This window comes from Aptenodytes patagonicus, chromosome 1 (assembly GCF_965638725.1).
Source record: "Aptenodytes patagonicus chromosome 1, bAptPat1.pri.cur, whole genome shotgun sequence".
NCBI lineage: Eukaryota > Metazoa > Chordata > Aves > Sphenisciformes > Spheniscidae > Aptenodytes > Aptenodytes patagonicus.
In genome coordinates, this window is record NC_134949.1 from 205534375 (window position 1) to 205553368 (window position 18994).

Consider the following 18994-nt stretch of genomic DNA (forward strand, 5'->3'; position numbering starts at 1 on the left):
CATCATATGAAGGGCAGCCATAAACATATAGCTGTAATAATACTCATTCTGTTAATTTTGTAATTGACATTTATAATTTAATATAAATATTTCAGGAATCCAAATTGTGTTATTAATACGAGATCACTTCAAGGGAAAAGTTGATATCTGCAGTTTGAGGTAGAGGCCAGACAAAAGGAACAGTAAGAGAAATACATTCTCTGATTTTGGCTGTCTCAAGAGGTTTTCAAAAAGAGAACAGTATTTGTATTTTAGGAAATTATGCCTTCATCTTAAGTTTCAAGTGTCAAGGAAAATACTTATATTTTACCGCAAATTGAGCCTTTACCATTCCTTTACAGAAATAATTTTTAGATTTTAGAACTAATAAGGATTGAACACGCTATCTGAAGTAGTATTCTCTAGTCTTCTGCAATTTTTAAATCAAGTAAGTTTTAAGGATATATAATAGCAAGTATCATCTGAAGGTAAGATAGTGTATTTAAATGATACACTCTTTTGTCCTATCTAGTTTGAAATGAATTACCAATGGTCAGGCAAGGTGTCTGCAAATATTTAATGAAGCATAGGATCTATATGCTACATCTCTTATATACTTAAATGCAAAAGCATCTGTTTATCACTGACAAAATTCACAGAATATTTATCATGGAAAGAGAGCAAATTTCCCCAATTAAAATGTTTCAAAAGTATACATTAAAAATTGTCCTGTTCAAAAAAAAAACAACTCCAAGATAAAAAAAAAGATCTTAAGTATTCATTCTGCAAATTTGTTTCCAAGAGCACACCTGCAGGATATTTTGCATGTATCCCTTTATTCTTCTACACTTCCTTCTATCAGATAGTCTTCTTGATTTGTCAAAACACAAAAGTTTTGCAAATTATTACAGAATAGGTGAAATGCAAGCAAATTCCTTCTTAAGCAGAGAACTAGCAAAAAAAGAATACAAGTTAGGCCTCTAAGACAAAACTAGAAGCAGTTGTCCATCAATTTAAAAGAAAATGTTCTTTAATTTACATTGTTTGTATACGTTCACCAATCTTGCCAATCTTTAGTCTACAACCTCTTTGGTTGAAAAGGAAGAATTTTATGGGGTCTTAAAGCATTTAAAACATTGTGGGAATGACCCGGTTATTCAGAATTACTTTTCTTTTAGCCTGCTATTCTCGGTTATTTTTCCTGTTTGGGTGTACAGACTTTCTTTTATCTGAAGCAGCTTAAAATCTGATGAGAAAGGACATTGGTAGATTTAAAGATAACTTCAAGATGATCATTTAAGGTAACTCTGATGTAACGTTCAAGGTACACCATCTTTCCAATACCAAGTGATGTTTAATTATTTTAAATACATTACAACACTGATTCACATGTTCGGCTCAAAGAGGCAAAATGTAGGGATGCGGACTGAGGCTGCAGAGAGGAGAGGGTGTAACAAGAAAAACCACAACACATTATATTTGTGCTCAGCAGACGTAACAATTTTCTTTGCAGATCTCATACAACAGCTTCAGAGGACAGCAGTGTCTTTTGACTTGCACTGAAGGAACCCCTGACCTATATAGATAGGAAATTTATATGCAGATTAAGTTCTACTGATCACTTAGATTCTACTTGTAGTTCTACTACTGAGAATAGAATTCATTACATTTAAATTTAAAGGTCTACATGAATTTTATAATTTTTTATTATCACCTACTTTTTCACAGTCATGTGTCCTCTTGGAATATACTCCCCACCAGCACTATTAACATTGATAACTATTTTTCCCCTCACTTTCAAATGTTGCTTTTTCAGCTTGAGGAGGGATTTTTTTTCTTCCCCCACCTCAGCACTGAGGGACAGAGTGACAGCTAAAGCAAGCATGTTTCAGCAAGCAGGATCCCAGAATTTTTATCCTAGTAATTTTTTAGCATTTATTCTTATCTTAACCCAAGCAGAAATGGGTCCCTATAGTTAACAGTTGTACATACAGGTGAAAAACTTCTATGGATTAGCTACAGCATGATCCAGTGTCTCAGGTGCTTAGCTTTCATATATGTAAAATTAATTCAAGTTGCAGTTACAAAAGGATGTACTTGATGTACTTCTCTAGCTTCAGGAACAGAACTATGTGATTACTTCAACCTGTTCACCCTGGGTTTTCACTACAATGACTTATTAGCCTTAGCAACTCCTCGCGCAAGGCATGAAGAAGTTTGGAAAGCGCAGACTGCCAAATTGTAAGGTCTTTCCCTGAAACTTATCATCCTCTTAGTGGAGTTAAAGGTTTGCAAGAGATTCAGATGTGCGGTATAATAATTCAATGAAAGATTAGAAAAGTTAAAGTGTACCTCCAAGGCTTGAAGAACCTAAGCCACTTGATTGCAAGCCAGTGCCAATACCTGAGCCGAATGGCGTTCCAAAACTAACTCCCAGAGATGGCTGTGGCCCTGGTATAAAAAAAATGAGAACAAACTTGCCTTACTCTTTCATAGTAGAGAGGTCCTTTATTTATTTATTCAAGTATTTGATAATGTGAACATCATCGCTTTCAACAAATCCCATTAAGATCCCAAACTTTACCTCATCAAAATTCCTCACTTAACTGTCTGCCTCTACGTCCACCTGGTAAAAATCTAAGAAAACACTGATTGTAATAAGGTGAAACTAGTCAAAGTTAATAACATGACAATAACATCATTTAGTATTAACCAGTCTCACCTTAAACTTTAAAACATTAGTCAAAACCTTGAGAGAACTCATAGGTAACAACATTTTGCCACCTTTATTAATGGAATCAGAATAAGGGAAAACCTTCAAATTAAAAACATAAGAACTAATGCTAATGTAACTAAAACTATGTTACCAAAAGTTAATTTATTTAATAAATAGGAATCTTCAAAACTACTCAAGTATTCCATCCAAATTTAAACAGAACACTAAGATAAAAAAACAAGACAATGACTTTATTTTATTAAATTTATTGTTCATTTTTAAGCAAGTCAATTACACAGTAACATGACAATTCAATTCTTTTCCACACAAGTGATAACTGAGTTCTGTTAAGCTCTGCTACATAACACCAATAAGGTAAACTAGTCAAACCACCTGTTTAAATAAACATTTACAAAAGGCACAGTTCTGTGTACCTTAATGAATTAGATACATTCAAAATTTCAGAGTTTGTCCCATAATTAAAAAAGTTGACAGTACTTTCCCTGCATATGCACACTAAGATGCAGGACTGTCAAAAAACATTTTCAGTCTGCCAAGATGAAGTTTACAGCCTCAGTTCCTTTTTTTTTTCCTTAACCCTGGGGAATAAAGAATCAACTTGCTAGCCCATTACTAACACATTTTAAAATACTTAATTCTGATAAATAATTAATATATTTTGACAGTTTTCACAGTACAATCTTATATTCCTGTCTTTTTCAAACAGTTTTCAGTGCACTAGTTAAAAAGTTTAACCATTGAAGATAAAATACAGTGCCAAACTCTTAATCCACAGACATTCACACCTTTCCTCAAGATAGCCTTCTCCATCTTTGAACATACTTTATGTACTATATCTGTGAAAGTGATGATTTATTAAAATATTACTATAAAGCTCAGATGGTTTCAGTCTTTTTCCTAAACCATTATCACATTTGGGCTTATTTTAATTCAAAATTTCTTCCTCCGTACTACAAAGTCTCCTGTTACTAATATTTATCTAGAGTTTTAAAATGTAAATATTTCAAGCTTTTAAAATCATTTCAGTATTTGAAGATTTAAATGAAAAATCATTTTGAATCAAGTGAAAGGCACTGTATATTGAAAAGTAACATTTTTGCTAGGAACACAAAATTCTTATGTGATCCAAGCTGAACGACATCTGTATACTCAAAGTAGTGTTAAACTAAATTTTAAGGGCAACTAAAGTTGTTAGCTTTCAGTCTGTGCTTAGGAGGGTGAGAAACCCAAGCTATTTTTTCAACTAAAAAAAGTATCAGATGTTGCAATTACAAATTTTCACATAAATTTCAAACTAAACTTGTTTACATCCAGTTTAAATACTGATACCTCTACCTAGCACCTCTTTAAAAATAAGAATTGTTATCAATAAAAAGAAAGAAAAAGCCTACACAAGTCAGTCAGTCATCTAATAAACTAAAAGAAGAACCCAAACCCACATATCCAGTTCCTTCTCAAGTGCACAGGTTTCTATCTCAGTAGGAGGCACTGTTAGTGGAAGACCTTAAAACAAAACACTACAGTCCTCCAGGCCAAGCTTTTTACCAAACGCAACATGCTTTTTAGAGCCAGTAAAAAACCATTATTCTAAAACACCTCAGATTATATAAAAGAGGATCTTATGCTTTAAGCTAACAAGGTTTTCGTTGAGCAACAGCATATGGTATTTGTTGATTTTTGTACCATAATGTTCTGAAGGCATCATCACTACTTATAGTCCTTGTAAGTAAACGTAATTTTCAATAGCAAAAAACTAGTAATAAAGATTCTTCAATGCCAAAAGTACTAGCAAAAAATCGGCACTTCTGGCTATTATACATACGAGACAAATTCTTTGTAACATGTATTTTAACATTTTAAAACTTGATATATTTGCCCTGTAGAGCATTTCAGTTTAATGAATAGGACCCACTACAAGGAGTCCGGACAGGTCAGCCAGATTTCCTAAAGTGACATTCTGCAATTTTTTAAATCACAGCTGGTCCTAACAGTGAACAAATTTAGTGTCACAACTCAGATCTGATTCTGACAAAGTAATACACTAATTTTAACCAAGGTTAATATCAAATTACACAATAAAAATTTTAAGTGCTATAAAGACTTCAGTATCCTTTCCCGTTAGCACTTCAATCTCATACTGAGTCAAGTCAAAACAAAGTGTGCCTAATAGCTTGATAATACTTTGACTAACTCTGCACTTCACCAGTTAAGGAGAGAGTAACTAAGTTGTTGGGGGTACTTTATTTATTTTTAGAGAAGGAAAGGTGAGCTTGAAGAAAAGCATTTCTTTAAGACAACTTAGTCTTACCAGAAAAAGATCAGTTTCAGCCTCATGCATTTACAGCTCTTAGTTCACTAGGCTTTAATTTCCTTTAAAATCTTTTACTTTAGTCCCATCAATAATAATAGGTAGACTAGCCACCATCATTTTAACTTCCATGCTGTTCAAGATTGCTCAGGGAAGGTGCAGGCAAGGCAGTGGTTAAAACTCTAGCTGCTACTGAACAAAAGCATGACCAGCCTCATTGCTATCAATAAAGCTGTGCTCAGCGCAAAAGTGCTAAACTAGGGAGAAAGGCTGTGTGCAGACAAGACTTAAGCATAATTTTAATAAGTCTAGCTTTAAAAAACTGCACAAAAATTGTGCTTCAGTGTGCACACCACAGTCCTGGTGTCCTGATTATCCATCCCAGGAGACCAGTGGAGTGCATCTTTGCTCCCTTTCTTCCATATGGCCAGGATCCACTGACTTTATTTATTTCAATAGAAGCCAGACATGTCTTGGCATACAGAGAGAACATAAATAGGGTGCATATCTACACCCAGGAACTGGGGAAACATTCCCTGATCCCACATCTTAGATGTAGCTACTAAACTTTTGACTTCTGAACAGAAATTTAAAATAAATTATTATTTATCTTTATCAGAGAAAGAACAGTAACTAACTCTAAATTAATCTTATGAAATAGACTTAACCATGTAAACATCAAATATTTTTAAAAAAAAAGATTAACCATCCTGATCCCTCAATATTAGAGTACCATATATTAGATTTTAGTCAAACTTTAAAGCCTAGATTAATTTTCTTGTTTTAGTCTTATCTTCAAGAACAGCAACAGCAGGTCAGGTATTACACAGACACCCCCTCCCCCCCTTTACATACACCTCATTTCATAGTCTTTTCTCTCATGACCTTCTACCACCCCTCATCTATCCCACTCTTCAGGATCTAGATCCTGCAAAGAAATACACGTGATTTTAACTTCTAGCAGATAGCTTATCAAATTCATAACATAACACAAAGTTAAAACATGCAAACATTTACAGTTTTACTGCAGCAAATGGCCATCTGAAAACTCAAACAAGGAAAAGGAAATGAAAAGGAAGCAGTCTTTAAATATTTAAAGATTCCTACAAAACTGAAAGAATAGATTCTTTTCCTTTTCCACTAAGAGTAAGACAAAGTGGCAGCCTTAATCTGAAGCTAAGAAGTTTCAGGTAAGTTGGGAAAAAGTCAAGCACTGAAATCAGTAATTTAGGAAAGCTGTGAAACTTTCCTTTCTAGCAAGCTTTTAAGACTTTAAAGATATCTCTGAAATAGTTCAGGCCTGGCTAATCCTGCTTTTGAGCTACAGGAACAGAAAAGTTGACTTCAAGTTCCATCTAACCCTATTTTCTAAGTGTTTTAAGTACTCTTGAAGTGCCACTCAAAACATCAATCCGCCTCTACTTCTCCAGGTCCTCAAATGAGTTGCATGGAGGGTAACAGTATTCCAGCTGAGTAAGCAGTGAACAAACTGTTGTCTACTTCTGTTGGCACGTTTGACTTAAGTTCATGGCTTCGTTCTATCTGCATCACTCTTGTATTTGGCACATTTTTGGCTTTTGAAATACTCTGCCAAAACAACCAACCGAAAAAAAAAACCCAACCCCAAAACCAACCTACACACACTCTCATTTGCTCCTGTCACTAAAAAAGTTACAAAATACCTCAAGGTATAAAGTCACCTTACCTCAGGTGTGTTGGTACAGGTCAATTCTGCCTTTTTTTTTTTCCTCTCTTCATTCCTACTCCTAAGAGATATTCACGAAGTCATGCCATAAGTGGCATCAATTTACTGAAGTTATTAGCAGTTCTCTTGAATCTGGACTAGGAAGAGGAAGTTCAAATCCCTCACCCCAATTCATGAAAATGCAAGTATAACTTGAAATGTGACATCCCAAGTATATGACTTTCATCCACAACTAATCCTGTAATGACCGTGGAGAGTATTTAAAAAAAAAACAACTAAAAAGAGACAAGGAGAAAGATAAAGGGAGAGGGAACTACTTCGGCAACATTAGGCTGCACAAGCTACACTTCTATCTGTATTAAAAACCCTAAAGTGTGACATTACATTATCCCATGTTTTCTGTTTAAAACCAGACTCTTTTCAGATGTCACTTCAACAAAATTGCCATGGATTAACGCAGCAGCAACAGGAAGACTGTGGTCTTTGATGGAAATTTAGAAGAGAAATGTTTCATAAAGACTTCATTTTTTGTTGTGTTCAAAATATTTTGGCGTATTTGTCTCTTAAATCCATCTCCTTGCTGTTTATAAGGGCCAGGGCTGGAAGCACATTGTATTTTCCTTTTATGGAGAAGGCAAGGACAGTCTAATAATTTATCAAACTTAGGGTGGTTGCTGCATAGGTCTCTAATTAAAACCATTCAAAATATGACTGCTGTTATAAGATAAGAGAAGGAAAATGTGCTAATATGACTTTCAGTACACCTACGATAAAACATTAATTCAATTCTTACATTCAGGAATCCCTCTCTGGGAAGTGTTGGTTAGTATAACAATGTCAACTAAGGTGCCTTAAGTTACTTCCTTTGCCATACATATCCATTCTTCATTAGCAGTGGTCATGCATTTCCTGTTTTGGTCTTCCTCTTACACGCGTGCACACACAGAACCACTGATCCACTCTACTTTCTCTAATATTTATTCGCAACAGCAGAATGGCCAGCAAAAACTGCTCCAACATCACCCTGAAAAAGGAGTTGGCTATAAAATAATAAGCCAGGCATCCGTCTTCCTATTCTACAGATGTTTGCTCCACTATCCTTCCTGTTCTACAGCATTTTTCATTTTACAGTTCCAAAGTGCTATATAAAAATGCATTATTAATTTTACATAAGAAAAAGGTAATATGCATTTAGATATTCTCTCCTCACCGATTTGAAATAATTTACTATAACCATACAATTCTGGAAACAGGCTATACTACGTGTATTCAGAGATGTTACGTAAGAGTGAAGACTCACATTCCAAGGGGTAAGTTAGAACAATACAGTAAATATCACTAATACAAGTAAATTCACAAGATTAAGTATCTGTTGTATAATTATTGCTAAGTCTACCCTGCATTTTTCTATTGGCTATGTATCAGTAACTTTGCTCATCACAACGTTTAGATTTTTAGTCTAACACAAAGGAAGACTTCATAGAAAATTTTACACAAATTTACTATTGTTGCAACACTAATAATCTATAACTTGAATGCACTCAGACCTGTAGCAGGCTGTTGCTGCTGAGTAAGTGTCGCAGCCATCGCAACGGCTGCTGCATTTGGTATGTTGCTGAAAGGGGTCGGTCCAGTGGTAACACGTGGCGCGCTCTGCCACTTCTTAGCTTCTGTTCGTCTTGCCTCAAACACATCCATGGCATCTCCCAGAAAGGTTTTCCTGTAGCCAAGGTATTGGTCTTTGAGCATCTGAAGGGGGTGGGGGGAAGCCATTTTAGTTCAGTGTATTTGACATACAACCTTAACTTAATAAGGAAAGAGATACTGAGTTATTTATAACTTCTTTTTTTTAAGGAAATAAACCCCCCACAACCTGAAAGCATCTAGGCAGGCTATGAGCTGGAGAGAACTGTTTTGCATTACCCATAGCCAGAATAGGTTTCTTAAATTCTGCAAAGCAGTCAAGTGTAACAGACTAACATACTGAATGGTATCAAAATCTCTCAAAGTTGGTATAGACCAGCACTATTCAATTTGTATCACTGTACTAGCTGACCTAAGAGGCAAAATACAGCCACATTACTAGCTTATAACATAAAATAACGCTCTTCAGCGTGACCCTTTCTGCATCGCAAAAGCAGACACTTTTGCTCCCCTATCACCTTCACCTGTATTTCTTTCCTTCCTTTCACTCTTGCATTTCTTTCTTAGCACAAAGCTGAAGAAGCTACCAGAATTTTAGAATTCACTCGTTTCTGATGCATTTCATCAACGATGTAATGCAGTGCAAATGCAATAGATCATTCTGCTTTGAACTTAACAAGTAGCCCAAATCTGTTGTTGTGTGTCCCCTCTCCTTGCCTATGCCCCTTCCCCCCTCAAAACCCCACCTTCTGTGGCAACACCTGGCTTGGCCTGTTCATCATGAGCCATTTCTATCTGTCACAGATGAGGGAACTATGGATATCTTAGGTAACATAAAAAGAATAAATGGCTTCAATTAAAGAACTGATAGAATGATTTCCATCTTCTAACAGAAGATCTTTAAATGTAATAGATTTATTAAAACCAAAGAACAGTAGGTTCAATTGAATTTTATGGAAAGCATACTATGTCCTGTGTTCCTTGCTAAGGATATGCTTGTTTCCAAGAAGAGGAGCTTACAGTCCAAAAAATTCTGACTCAGGATTTGAACAGCTGTAATCCTATCAGCAACAGCAGGAAACACACAGCAAGAATGACCTCATTATCACATCAGGAGTGCTGTCTTTGTAGAGAAAAGACATTTGTAGAACTCTTATGAGATTTACTACAATGCCATACTGACTGCCATAGGAGCTGACAAATGCCATGAGACATTGTAGAGAAGTTCTTAAGGCTAATCTATGCAGAATGATTTAATGACATTCTCTACCCAAACTGTGCCCAAGCACATTTTACTCTTCACTGACCTTGGATACAGAATGTATCTATATGTTCATATATGATATAAATATATTTAACAACTAGCCCTGTGCAAAGATGTTTCAGGCCATATTTTTCTACAACTTCATACCTTTGAGTCAAAGTGTATGTGCAAACCAGAAAGCCTACTTCAGACAAAGGAATGAACTGTGGTCACAGCTCTGCCTTCACAAACCATATCACAACCATCAAATAAGGCAGAGACAGCAGTTGGGAAAACTGCTCTCCTCTCCTAGCATCTCCTAGCTGATAAACTAAAACAGATGGTCAGAATGACAAATCCACTTAAGCAGTACATTCATTTTTCTGATTTTTCAAGCTTTAGTTATAATTGTGTCTTCCAAAATATCAGCCTTCATTCATGTCCACCCACTAGATTAAATCTCAAAAGAATTCCCCAAGAGAAGGAAAAATCCTCAAACCAACCCCTTGGTTTCAGGCAATAGAATGCTGCTTAAGCTGAAGTAAAGTCTTTCCTATTCAGTCACTCTGACAAGGTACTGCAAATACTATTGCTTATACTTGCATACTAATCCAGCTCTTCAAATGGAAGAGGAAAAAAATGTTTCATCACAAAGACCACTGCATGAATTCAGGCTACACTCAGATCTCAGAAGTGAATGGCCCAGAACACATTTGGGATCCTTTTTGTGTAATTCTGCCAAAATTATGAAGGAGCCAATATATTCTGTATCTGGTATCAAAACCGAGTTAACTAAGAGCAGCACAGATATCTGATGGCAGGTAGCTGTAAACCAGTGAATTTCCATGCTGACAGAAGCAATGCAATGCAAGGAATCTAGTTCATACAAGACCTCAGTATTCCTGAACTTTATTCAGGAAAAGTAAAAAAAAGTTTCAGGTGTTTAGAGAACTAGCAATACTGTGCAGAAGCAGCTTTGAGGAAACAAGCAGAAGATTTACCAGAGCTATTCCCACTAAGGAAGTCACTTAGCAGAAACAATCCCAAACACTTGTACTCTTCTCCAAGTTTTTTTTTTGTAACCAAGAAGGGTTCTGATGATCAAGAAAAATTACGGATTGTAGAACATTGACATTTTATCAATATGTCCAGAACTGTAAATGGGAAATTCAAGCTGGAGTCCATGATGGAGGAAACAAGCCTAACTAGGACCTTTGATACATTAGCATTTTTTCCACAGTAGTCTTTTTTCCCTATACATACGATTTTACATGAAAACCAGGTTGAAAAAAATTAAGCAAGCCAGAACACAATTTTCAAAATTCTTTGATACGCTGAAGAATCTTATATATGAATACCTACTTTTTTTCTGTTACCTATTTGAGTAAAAGCAGATTTAGATCATCTTTGCTTGAGATCAAGAGGTCATTGGGCAAAAAGCAAAACATACAAGCATGAGCTCAAAGACAGACATTTCAAAAATTTATCAACAATTAAAAAGGAACAGGAGTTAAATGAAAAACATTTTGTAACCTAAATGATTGTGGTCAGTTGCTATCATCACTGTAAGTAATTAATTCAAATTAGACTTCAGGTGAACAGAAGTTCTTTTTTAATCAAAGCACTTCTCCAGGACAGTTTGAAAGTTTTTAAAAGCAGTTAATTTAACAGAAGGAAAAAAAGAATACCTGAAGATATATTTTCAAAAAGTGACCCTCTGTGTTCCTGTGTATTTATTGAAAGAACTACATCAAAACAACGTACCTTTACATTTTCATGTATTGATTGAAGTTGTGCAGCTAAAGCTACAAATGTTTGATAGATTTTCTGCATAGCCATAGACAAATCTGTAAGAGGCATATAAAACATTGGTAAGTGACAATCTTACTACCAGGAGAAAAGATTCAGTGTTTACACCACAGCAAGAAGCCGACCCAAAACCCATGCAGCACAAAGCACATAGACATTAACTTGTTCTCACGCAATTGTTTATAGGAAATACAGAATTTGAGAGCAATTGGGTGACACAAGTCACCCAAGGACTACTTTTTGAAAGGGCTTCAAACTTTATTTTGAAAAGTACTCTCTTCTCAGATTTATTTTTATATACGTGGCAATTCATTTCCTATGATTCTATCATTCAGGAAAGCTAAAGTTAGGTTAAATAATATTTTTTATCTAATTACATAGGAACATTTTACCTGACTTTTTTACATAAATATAGTTAAATCAGATATTCTTGTGTTTGTATATATTTTCCACTCTTTCTGACTTAAAGCACAGTTAAGTGTTCAGTTGATCTTGCCAAAGAGAAAGCAGTAGAATGGAAGCTTTACTTACATTTTAAAGACATGATTAACAAGCATCACGGGAACTCTTATTCTAGCTCTACCCACAAGCACATCATGAACAAAGAAACACAACGGGGAGCTTCTTGCCTACATAAAGTCTTAAATTTAGGATATCCTACTTCCCACACAGATATGAAAGTGTTTTCAGCGCACTGATCCAACTAATGCAAAACTTTAGGAGTAAAGGGAAAAATCTCAAAGGTTTTGGTAAAATGAGGCATCTGCTGACAAAAAATGCTTTTCTGAAAGCAGCACTGAAACAATGTACCAAAATGGAGGACAGAAAAGTACTGAAGTCTTTCACTGAGAAAAGATCAGCTATCACATTTCCTCTGAAGGATGCCATACAACCTACTGAAATGCAAATAGTAGCTATCAAGTTCTTGAAGATGAGCAAGTCTAGCAATGATTCTTGAACTGAAAAGGTCTACCTCTCCATAGGGGAATTTATCCATTATAATTTGCATTTCTTTCTGAAAAAGAAAAGCTCGGGAATAAATCTCATGCCAACGTGCAGGGCTGTGGAGGCAGTGGTATCTAGAAAGACTAGCCACAAGTTTCCAAAGAGTCTGGAGGCAATTTATTGATACTGAATACTAGACATCTCAAAATTTTCAAGACATTCTCGGTCATGGTTTCCTGTATGGTAAAGGCTACATATGCAATGCAGTGTTGACTAGATCATTTGCTGACAGTCTGAGCATGCTGGCACAACAGATTGAGCCTTGCCCACACAAGCAAGGAACCTTAGATTATAGCAGAAACTGCTGAAAAACCTGAGGAAAATCTGTGAAGGCACCCCTCTCATACTCTGGACAGACAAGAGGATCACATGGAAAGACAGAGGACCCTCAGGATTCAGCAGATCTTCCATTCTGGAAGCTAAGTCTAGACAGTTCTCTTGTTTTTGACATATAAGGTCCAGAGTCTAGGTACCACCCTGTGATGGCAAGATGTTCAATTATCATTTGGCACAAAAAGATATGCACTTGAAATCACTGCTTATTGCAGGACCTGTACCTAAAGTGGCTCAAAAGATAAAAATGTCTGTGAGCACAGAAACGGTAACCAACCAGAGGACTACTGTCCAGAGGTCAGCGTTCTCCCACCGGAGAGATTCTCCCCAAGACTGAATGATGTGACAGCAAGCAAGACTAAATTTTCTCAGTCGGTCAGAGCTGAAGGCAATACCAAAAGGCTCCAAACTAAGGAAAAGTTCCCATTTTGATCTGGAGCTGGCAGAGCAGACACCCACATTTGTCTGGTCAGGCAGCCCAGTGCAAGACAGAAGGTGCCAGACATCAGCCTAGATGCTGAAGGGAGGGAGATGGATATATTGGATGTCAAAACAAATCAGGCTTAGAAATTGCACCTCAAGAACTAGATCCATCTTAAAAAGTTCAAGAACCTTTATGAATTTAACCTTTAATTCCAAATCTTTACATTGAACAACTGCAGAATCTATCTGAACACTTATTTCTGTACATTAAATAAGAAAAGCCAACAACAACAACAGAGGAAATTAATTACTAAGTTTTTCTTACAGGTATAAGATTTGTTAATTTTTATGTATGAAACATTCAAATTGAAACATTTACCTTGTGGAGTTATGTGTGAATTATTTGCTTGAGTAGCAAGATGATTTTCCAGTTCTTCTATTTGTTGCCTGTACTGCTGCAGCTGTACTTCAAACTGCTCGACCAAGATTCTGAAGTAGCTACATGAGTAAAACAATCAAATCGTATGATTAAACTTCACTAGTTTGCCACTATTTTTTTAATCTGATCTATATTAGCTGCCAATTTTCATTTAATTAATTGCAACAGTTATGTTCTATGACATTCTTGATGTCCCTCTACTAGTGGAAAGAGAGAAGACTATTTTCTCATGTCTATGAGATAAAGAGAAATTAAGCGTAGAAATAAAACACTGATTCTATGAAGTGTTCGGTACAAATGTTACGAGAAGTAGAAAAAATTTCATATTATGAAGTTCATAGAATCACAGAATAGTTTGGGTTGGAAAGGACCTTTAAAGGTCATCTAGTCCACTCGCCGTGAAATAAGCAGGGACATCTTCAACTAGATCAGGTTGCTCAGAGCCCTGTCCAACCCAATCTTTAAAAAGCTTCCAGGGATGGGGCATCCACCTCTCTGGGCAACTTGTTCCAGTGTTTTGCTACCCTCATCGTAAAAAAATTCCTCCTTATATCTGGTCTGAATCTACCCTCTTTCAGTTCAAAACCATTATCCCTTGTCCTATTGCTACAGGCCCTACTAAAAAGTCTATCCTCATCTTTCTTATAAGCCCCTTTTAAGTATTGAAAGGCTGCAATAAGGTCTCCCCAAAGTCTTTTCTTCTCCAAGTTACATTATGGACTATTTTTTATGAATAACAGTAACTCACTCTGCTGGGGCTGTATTTTCATGCTGAAGACCAGGAGGAGTTTTCTGTGTTCGTAATGCTATTTCTGCATTCTTTAGCTCCTAATAGGGAAAATTAATAAGAGATAAGGTTCTGAATGAAGTGTTCAAAAAGAAAAATAGCTACAACTCTACTGCTCATTCACATAAAATATTTTCTTCATATATTTAAGTTAACACTGTGATAGAATCTGACCAGAAATTCTTCACAGAACAGACTGCCAGAAAGTTGGAGAACTGTGAATACCAACAGAAGTTTGGGGAAGGAACAAACAGCAGCACATACTGAAAGCACACTGGGCTCTCAGAAGTTGAGAAAGTATTGCACTAAACTGTCAGAGATTATATCTAATTTCTATTGTACTTCAGAAATCCTGTTACAATTATTGAGGACTAGGGGGAAAAAAAAGCAACAGCCAAGTACAAGGAAGTAGCACACCTAAAAGAGAAGAAATAGAACAAAAAGGATTATTTCTCCTTTTAAAAAGAAGATTAACTAGTTAAAAAAAAGCCTCTCTTTCTATGGAAATGATCTTTTTATGCATGATAATTACAGCATACACTTTTGTTTACTACCTTCTAATAACTCTATCACTAAGAATTTCTCAGTGCCTGGTTCTGCGATTATTCTCAACCGCATCATTTACAGAAATATGAAAATATCAGTAACAAGTTTTTGTTTCCACAGAAAACTGTTGGCAAGGTACAACTATAGAGTATTTCCTTTTGTTATCACAAGATATAGAAAAAACATCAACATTTTTACTTTAGAATAAAATACACATATATATCAAGCAGCCTTGACATACCAGATGAAATAAAAAGTGGTACAGAACTTAACTTGAAAAGAACTTGCATCAAAACTTGAGCTCAAATTGGTTGCACAGTTAAGATGCAGACTGGTCGACAGAGTTGTGACTCAAGTTCACTAAACGAATACTAGTGATAGTTAAGATATTTTGGTCCCCGAAATGTTATGGGGTGGTTTTTGTTTTGTTTTTTTAAAAGTCATCAGAAGAAAACATACTTGCATTGCTGCTGCTCCAGAGTCCAGCATGTTGTTACAAATATGTCTTTACTAGCAGCTGAATATATAACTGAAACTGAACTAAAGTGGGCACACATTCCCTTCTGTTGCCTTTGCTATGTAGGAGCGCTTTCCTGAATAAAAGTAATTTTATTGCTGTTGTACTTATCTGAAAATACTGACATCACAGATTTCAGTCTCCCTCAGTAACTTCAAACAGATTAGAAGGGATTCAATTTTTCGCTTTGTTTACAACTGTTTTAGTTTGGACACGTGTTAACTTGACTGATAAAGAAGGCTAGTTATCTGATATGAAATAATCAACATACAAACTCTAAATAACAAAATTTATATTCAATTATACCTGTGCAGTTTCCACTTTCAGCTTGTCAATATTAAGAGTGTTTCTCTGTAATCCACTGGCAACTACAGACAGAAGTTGTTTCAAAGCTTTAATGTCTTCTTGTACTTTAAGCATTGCTTTAGAGGACATTCTACTAATCTCTTCCTGAACTTGTTTTTGCTCTTTCACAAATTTCCTGGGCAAGGGAAAAAGAAGAGGGTGGGGAGGAAAGAAACATAATAATACATTGAACCTGAAGTATGCAAGTGTTTACTTCTCAGTCACATTATTTAAATAGGTATTAAATTAGTTTTTCCAAAATCAAATACTGAACAGTAAAATTACTGTATAGCGTAGTATTATCTTAACTCCTAGCATGCTAATACTGTAAAAAAAACCCACCAACCCTCCCAAACTTCAATAGCAAGTGTTTAAACATGTTATGCTGAACCCTGACAAACTAAGATATATATCAATTTTTTTATATATATATATAAAAAAATATATAGCATCTATGTAAAAGTGATTACTACTTTGAACTCACAAATACAGTGACATACCACCTCTTTGACTAGTCTACAACCTGCCTCCTTCCTGCCTGAGAGAAGGTTCTTTTGCAGTTCTCTCTATTCCATACGAGATCCACAATGCACATGCAGTATGGACATAAGGTTCAGTACTTACTATGCATGTGCAACAGGCTTAATACTCCCAGAGAGAGATGGATCAGATTCTAAGAGCGTATTTGTTGGGCATGCTCATTTGCATAAATGCATGGAAAAGCAAGGCTGAAAAAAAAAACAGCCTAAGACTTCAGCTACTAGAACTATCCATCTACTCTGTTCCCAAGGTGAACCTGCTGAAAGGCCTTGGGCTAATAAGTTATCCTGCATGCAGGCTGCAGTAGGGTGTTTTTGGTCACAGAGCATCGACAGCATACAATACTTTAGCTAATCAACTATCATAAAAAACACTACTTACTGTAGATTTTCTACATCTTGACAGATTACTGGAGGTAGATTTTCGTCCTTTAGTGCTTTGCTATCTCTACAAGAGACAATGCATGTTTAGATGGTGCTTTAATACTGCCAAACATTTTTGCATGACTTCTAAATATCGTGAAAACATTTAAGTGACTGATTACAGTTTTGCACCCATTGCACATATGCTGCAACTAGGAATGATTTGGATTAATGCATACAGATACTATGCCAGGGTCCAAGCCTGTGGTGTAAGCATCGTACACATTTGCAGAAACCATTCTTCAGACCACATGATCAGTCTATAGCAGATGCCAGATAAGCTGTAGGTATTGCATTTGATGCGAAAATTGCAGTGTTTAAAATGATGACCCACCATTATTAAATTGGCCATATTGCAAAAGTTGGTTATTTACATTTATGCCTTTTTCAAGACTGAAGTAGTAGAAAAGCCAACATATTTAGTTTAGCTGTTTTCTAATAAGACATGGAATGCAAAGAAAATCTGACACTTACTCTGGTCTTGTTCCTGTTTTGTCACCTAGAAAGTAAAAACTGTAGGTCAGAAATAAAGCTTTGAAGAACAAACAAAACAACTTTAGTGAGATTTTAGGGAAGAACTAATGACTACAATCTGCTTGATTTCTCTTGATAAGAGGAACAGACTAGGCTAGCCATAAAAGAAAGAGGGTTTTAATTTACTCCCCCTTCACAGATAAATATCTTTTCAAGAACAATGGTTCAACAGTTGAGGTGCTAATTTCTTGGCACACAGAGTAATGCAAAACATCTTGTGTCACTATACAAGTCACTACAAATGCATAAGCAACTGCAGTTGCATAAGAAATCTGTTCCTGCTTATGCAACCACAACTCACTTAAACCTGCGCCCACAAAACATTCAAGTGTTTAAATTCAGCAACAGCAGCCTCCTCTCAAATACGAATCATAGAAGGTAATGAAGGTTTGCCTATTGGACTTCCCTAAGAATTCTGCTATCGCATTAAGTCCAGTAATGAATGAGGTTTTACAGAACTGAAGATGTTACTGCTTACGTACCACCTACACACTCCAAACTACGCATCTATGGATCAAGATGCCAAATGCCTCTGAGTAATAGAATGGAGCTGAGAACAATATTGTGCATAACACAGGCCATGACTATTTCCAGTCATGGCCGGGGCAGTAATCACATCCCATACTATAGCAGTCTGCTGGGAAGAACACTCACTCAGAAAGACCAAGAAGTGGGCTTCTACCTTCTTCAGCTGGATGCAATTCACATCCTCACTTCCCTCTAAGTGCCACCAAGGCAGAAAGTAGCTATGCAGCTAATGCTAGTGCCACAAACATTTTAAGCTGCACAAGCCAATGCTCTTGCCAGGAGAAGCTACTACTTTTAGAAGCAACATCTACTTAAATTGTCTGCAGACTCTGTCACCCAGTATGTTAGAGAGCCTCAAGTCTCACAACTATTCCCTACGCCTTTTGCTAAGAGGAAAAAAAAAAATCTACACAAAATTGGGGGGGAATAAACCCCAGAATTTAGGACTCCTTTCTCAGCTGATAACCTAAGTTAGGCAGAAAACTAAGTATATATTTTGCTTTCTCTCTCCAGCAACTTTTTTTTTTTGCTGTAGGTCAGAACAATACTTTCAAAGTAAAAGATACAGATTTGAAATCAGATTTTTTTACTTTCTGGGCAAGTGAGTGCTCCAGATTTTACATTTTTTACATTCTTTTTAGTAATACATGAGGAAAATACATATAAAAACATCTTCTTTTCCTGCAGCTGTATTTTAAAGAAATACTAGACAGTCAGTCTTCAGTCTTCAGAAGGAAAAGCTTTTATAACCAATTCCAGAAGAGAGAACACAGGTGCTAGTCCCTGTCTGTCCTGGGATTTAGGGTGCTTTGCTTTGGTAGCCACATCTCCTCCTTCCTTCAGGAAGGAAAAGAAATAAAAACCTCAAAACCATAAAACCACCACCCTCAAACCTTAACACAGTTCCTCATATAGCAGTACAAACAATTGTACTGACAGAACTCAGTAGCAGCACACAGGTGGGGATATTTGTCATGGCTGCATAAGCCAGCACTATCCATTATGGGAGACACTCCTAAATTAAAGCCTAAATTAAAAAAAAAAAGAAAACTCGAAAACCAGTCTCCTTCGACATTTCCCACTGCTTAGCTAAGGGATCTCTGCTTATCATCCTGACAGTGATAGTCCAACTCACCCAGTTCCACTATGC

General features: G+C 36.1%; 1 protein-coding gene across 2 annotated transcripts in view; it reads right to left on the reverse strand.

Annotated features, from left to right (window-relative positions):
* The window catches only part of NUP58 (nucleoporin 58), a 37829-nt gene that overhangs the window by 8285 nt on the left and 10550 nt on the right, over positions 1-18994 (reverse strand). For both annotated transcript variants that reach the window (XM_076328074.1, XM_076328073.1), the window contains exons 7-14: positions 17257-17281; positions 16742-16807; positions 15782-15956; positions 14374-14453; positions 13566-13684; positions 11381-11463; positions 8277-8478; positions 2332-2430 (exon numbers count right to left, since the gene is read on the reverse strand). In XM_076328074.1, the coding sequence (XP_076184189.1) occupies positions 2332-2430; positions 8277-8478; positions 11381-11463; positions 13566-13684; positions 14374-14453; positions 15782-15956; positions 16742-16807; positions 17257-17281 (849 nt within the window). The remainder of the gene's footprint in view (positions 1-2331; positions 2431-8276; positions 8479-11380; positions 11464-13565; positions 13685-14373; positions 14454-15781; positions 15957-16741; positions 16808-17256; positions 17282-18994) is intronic.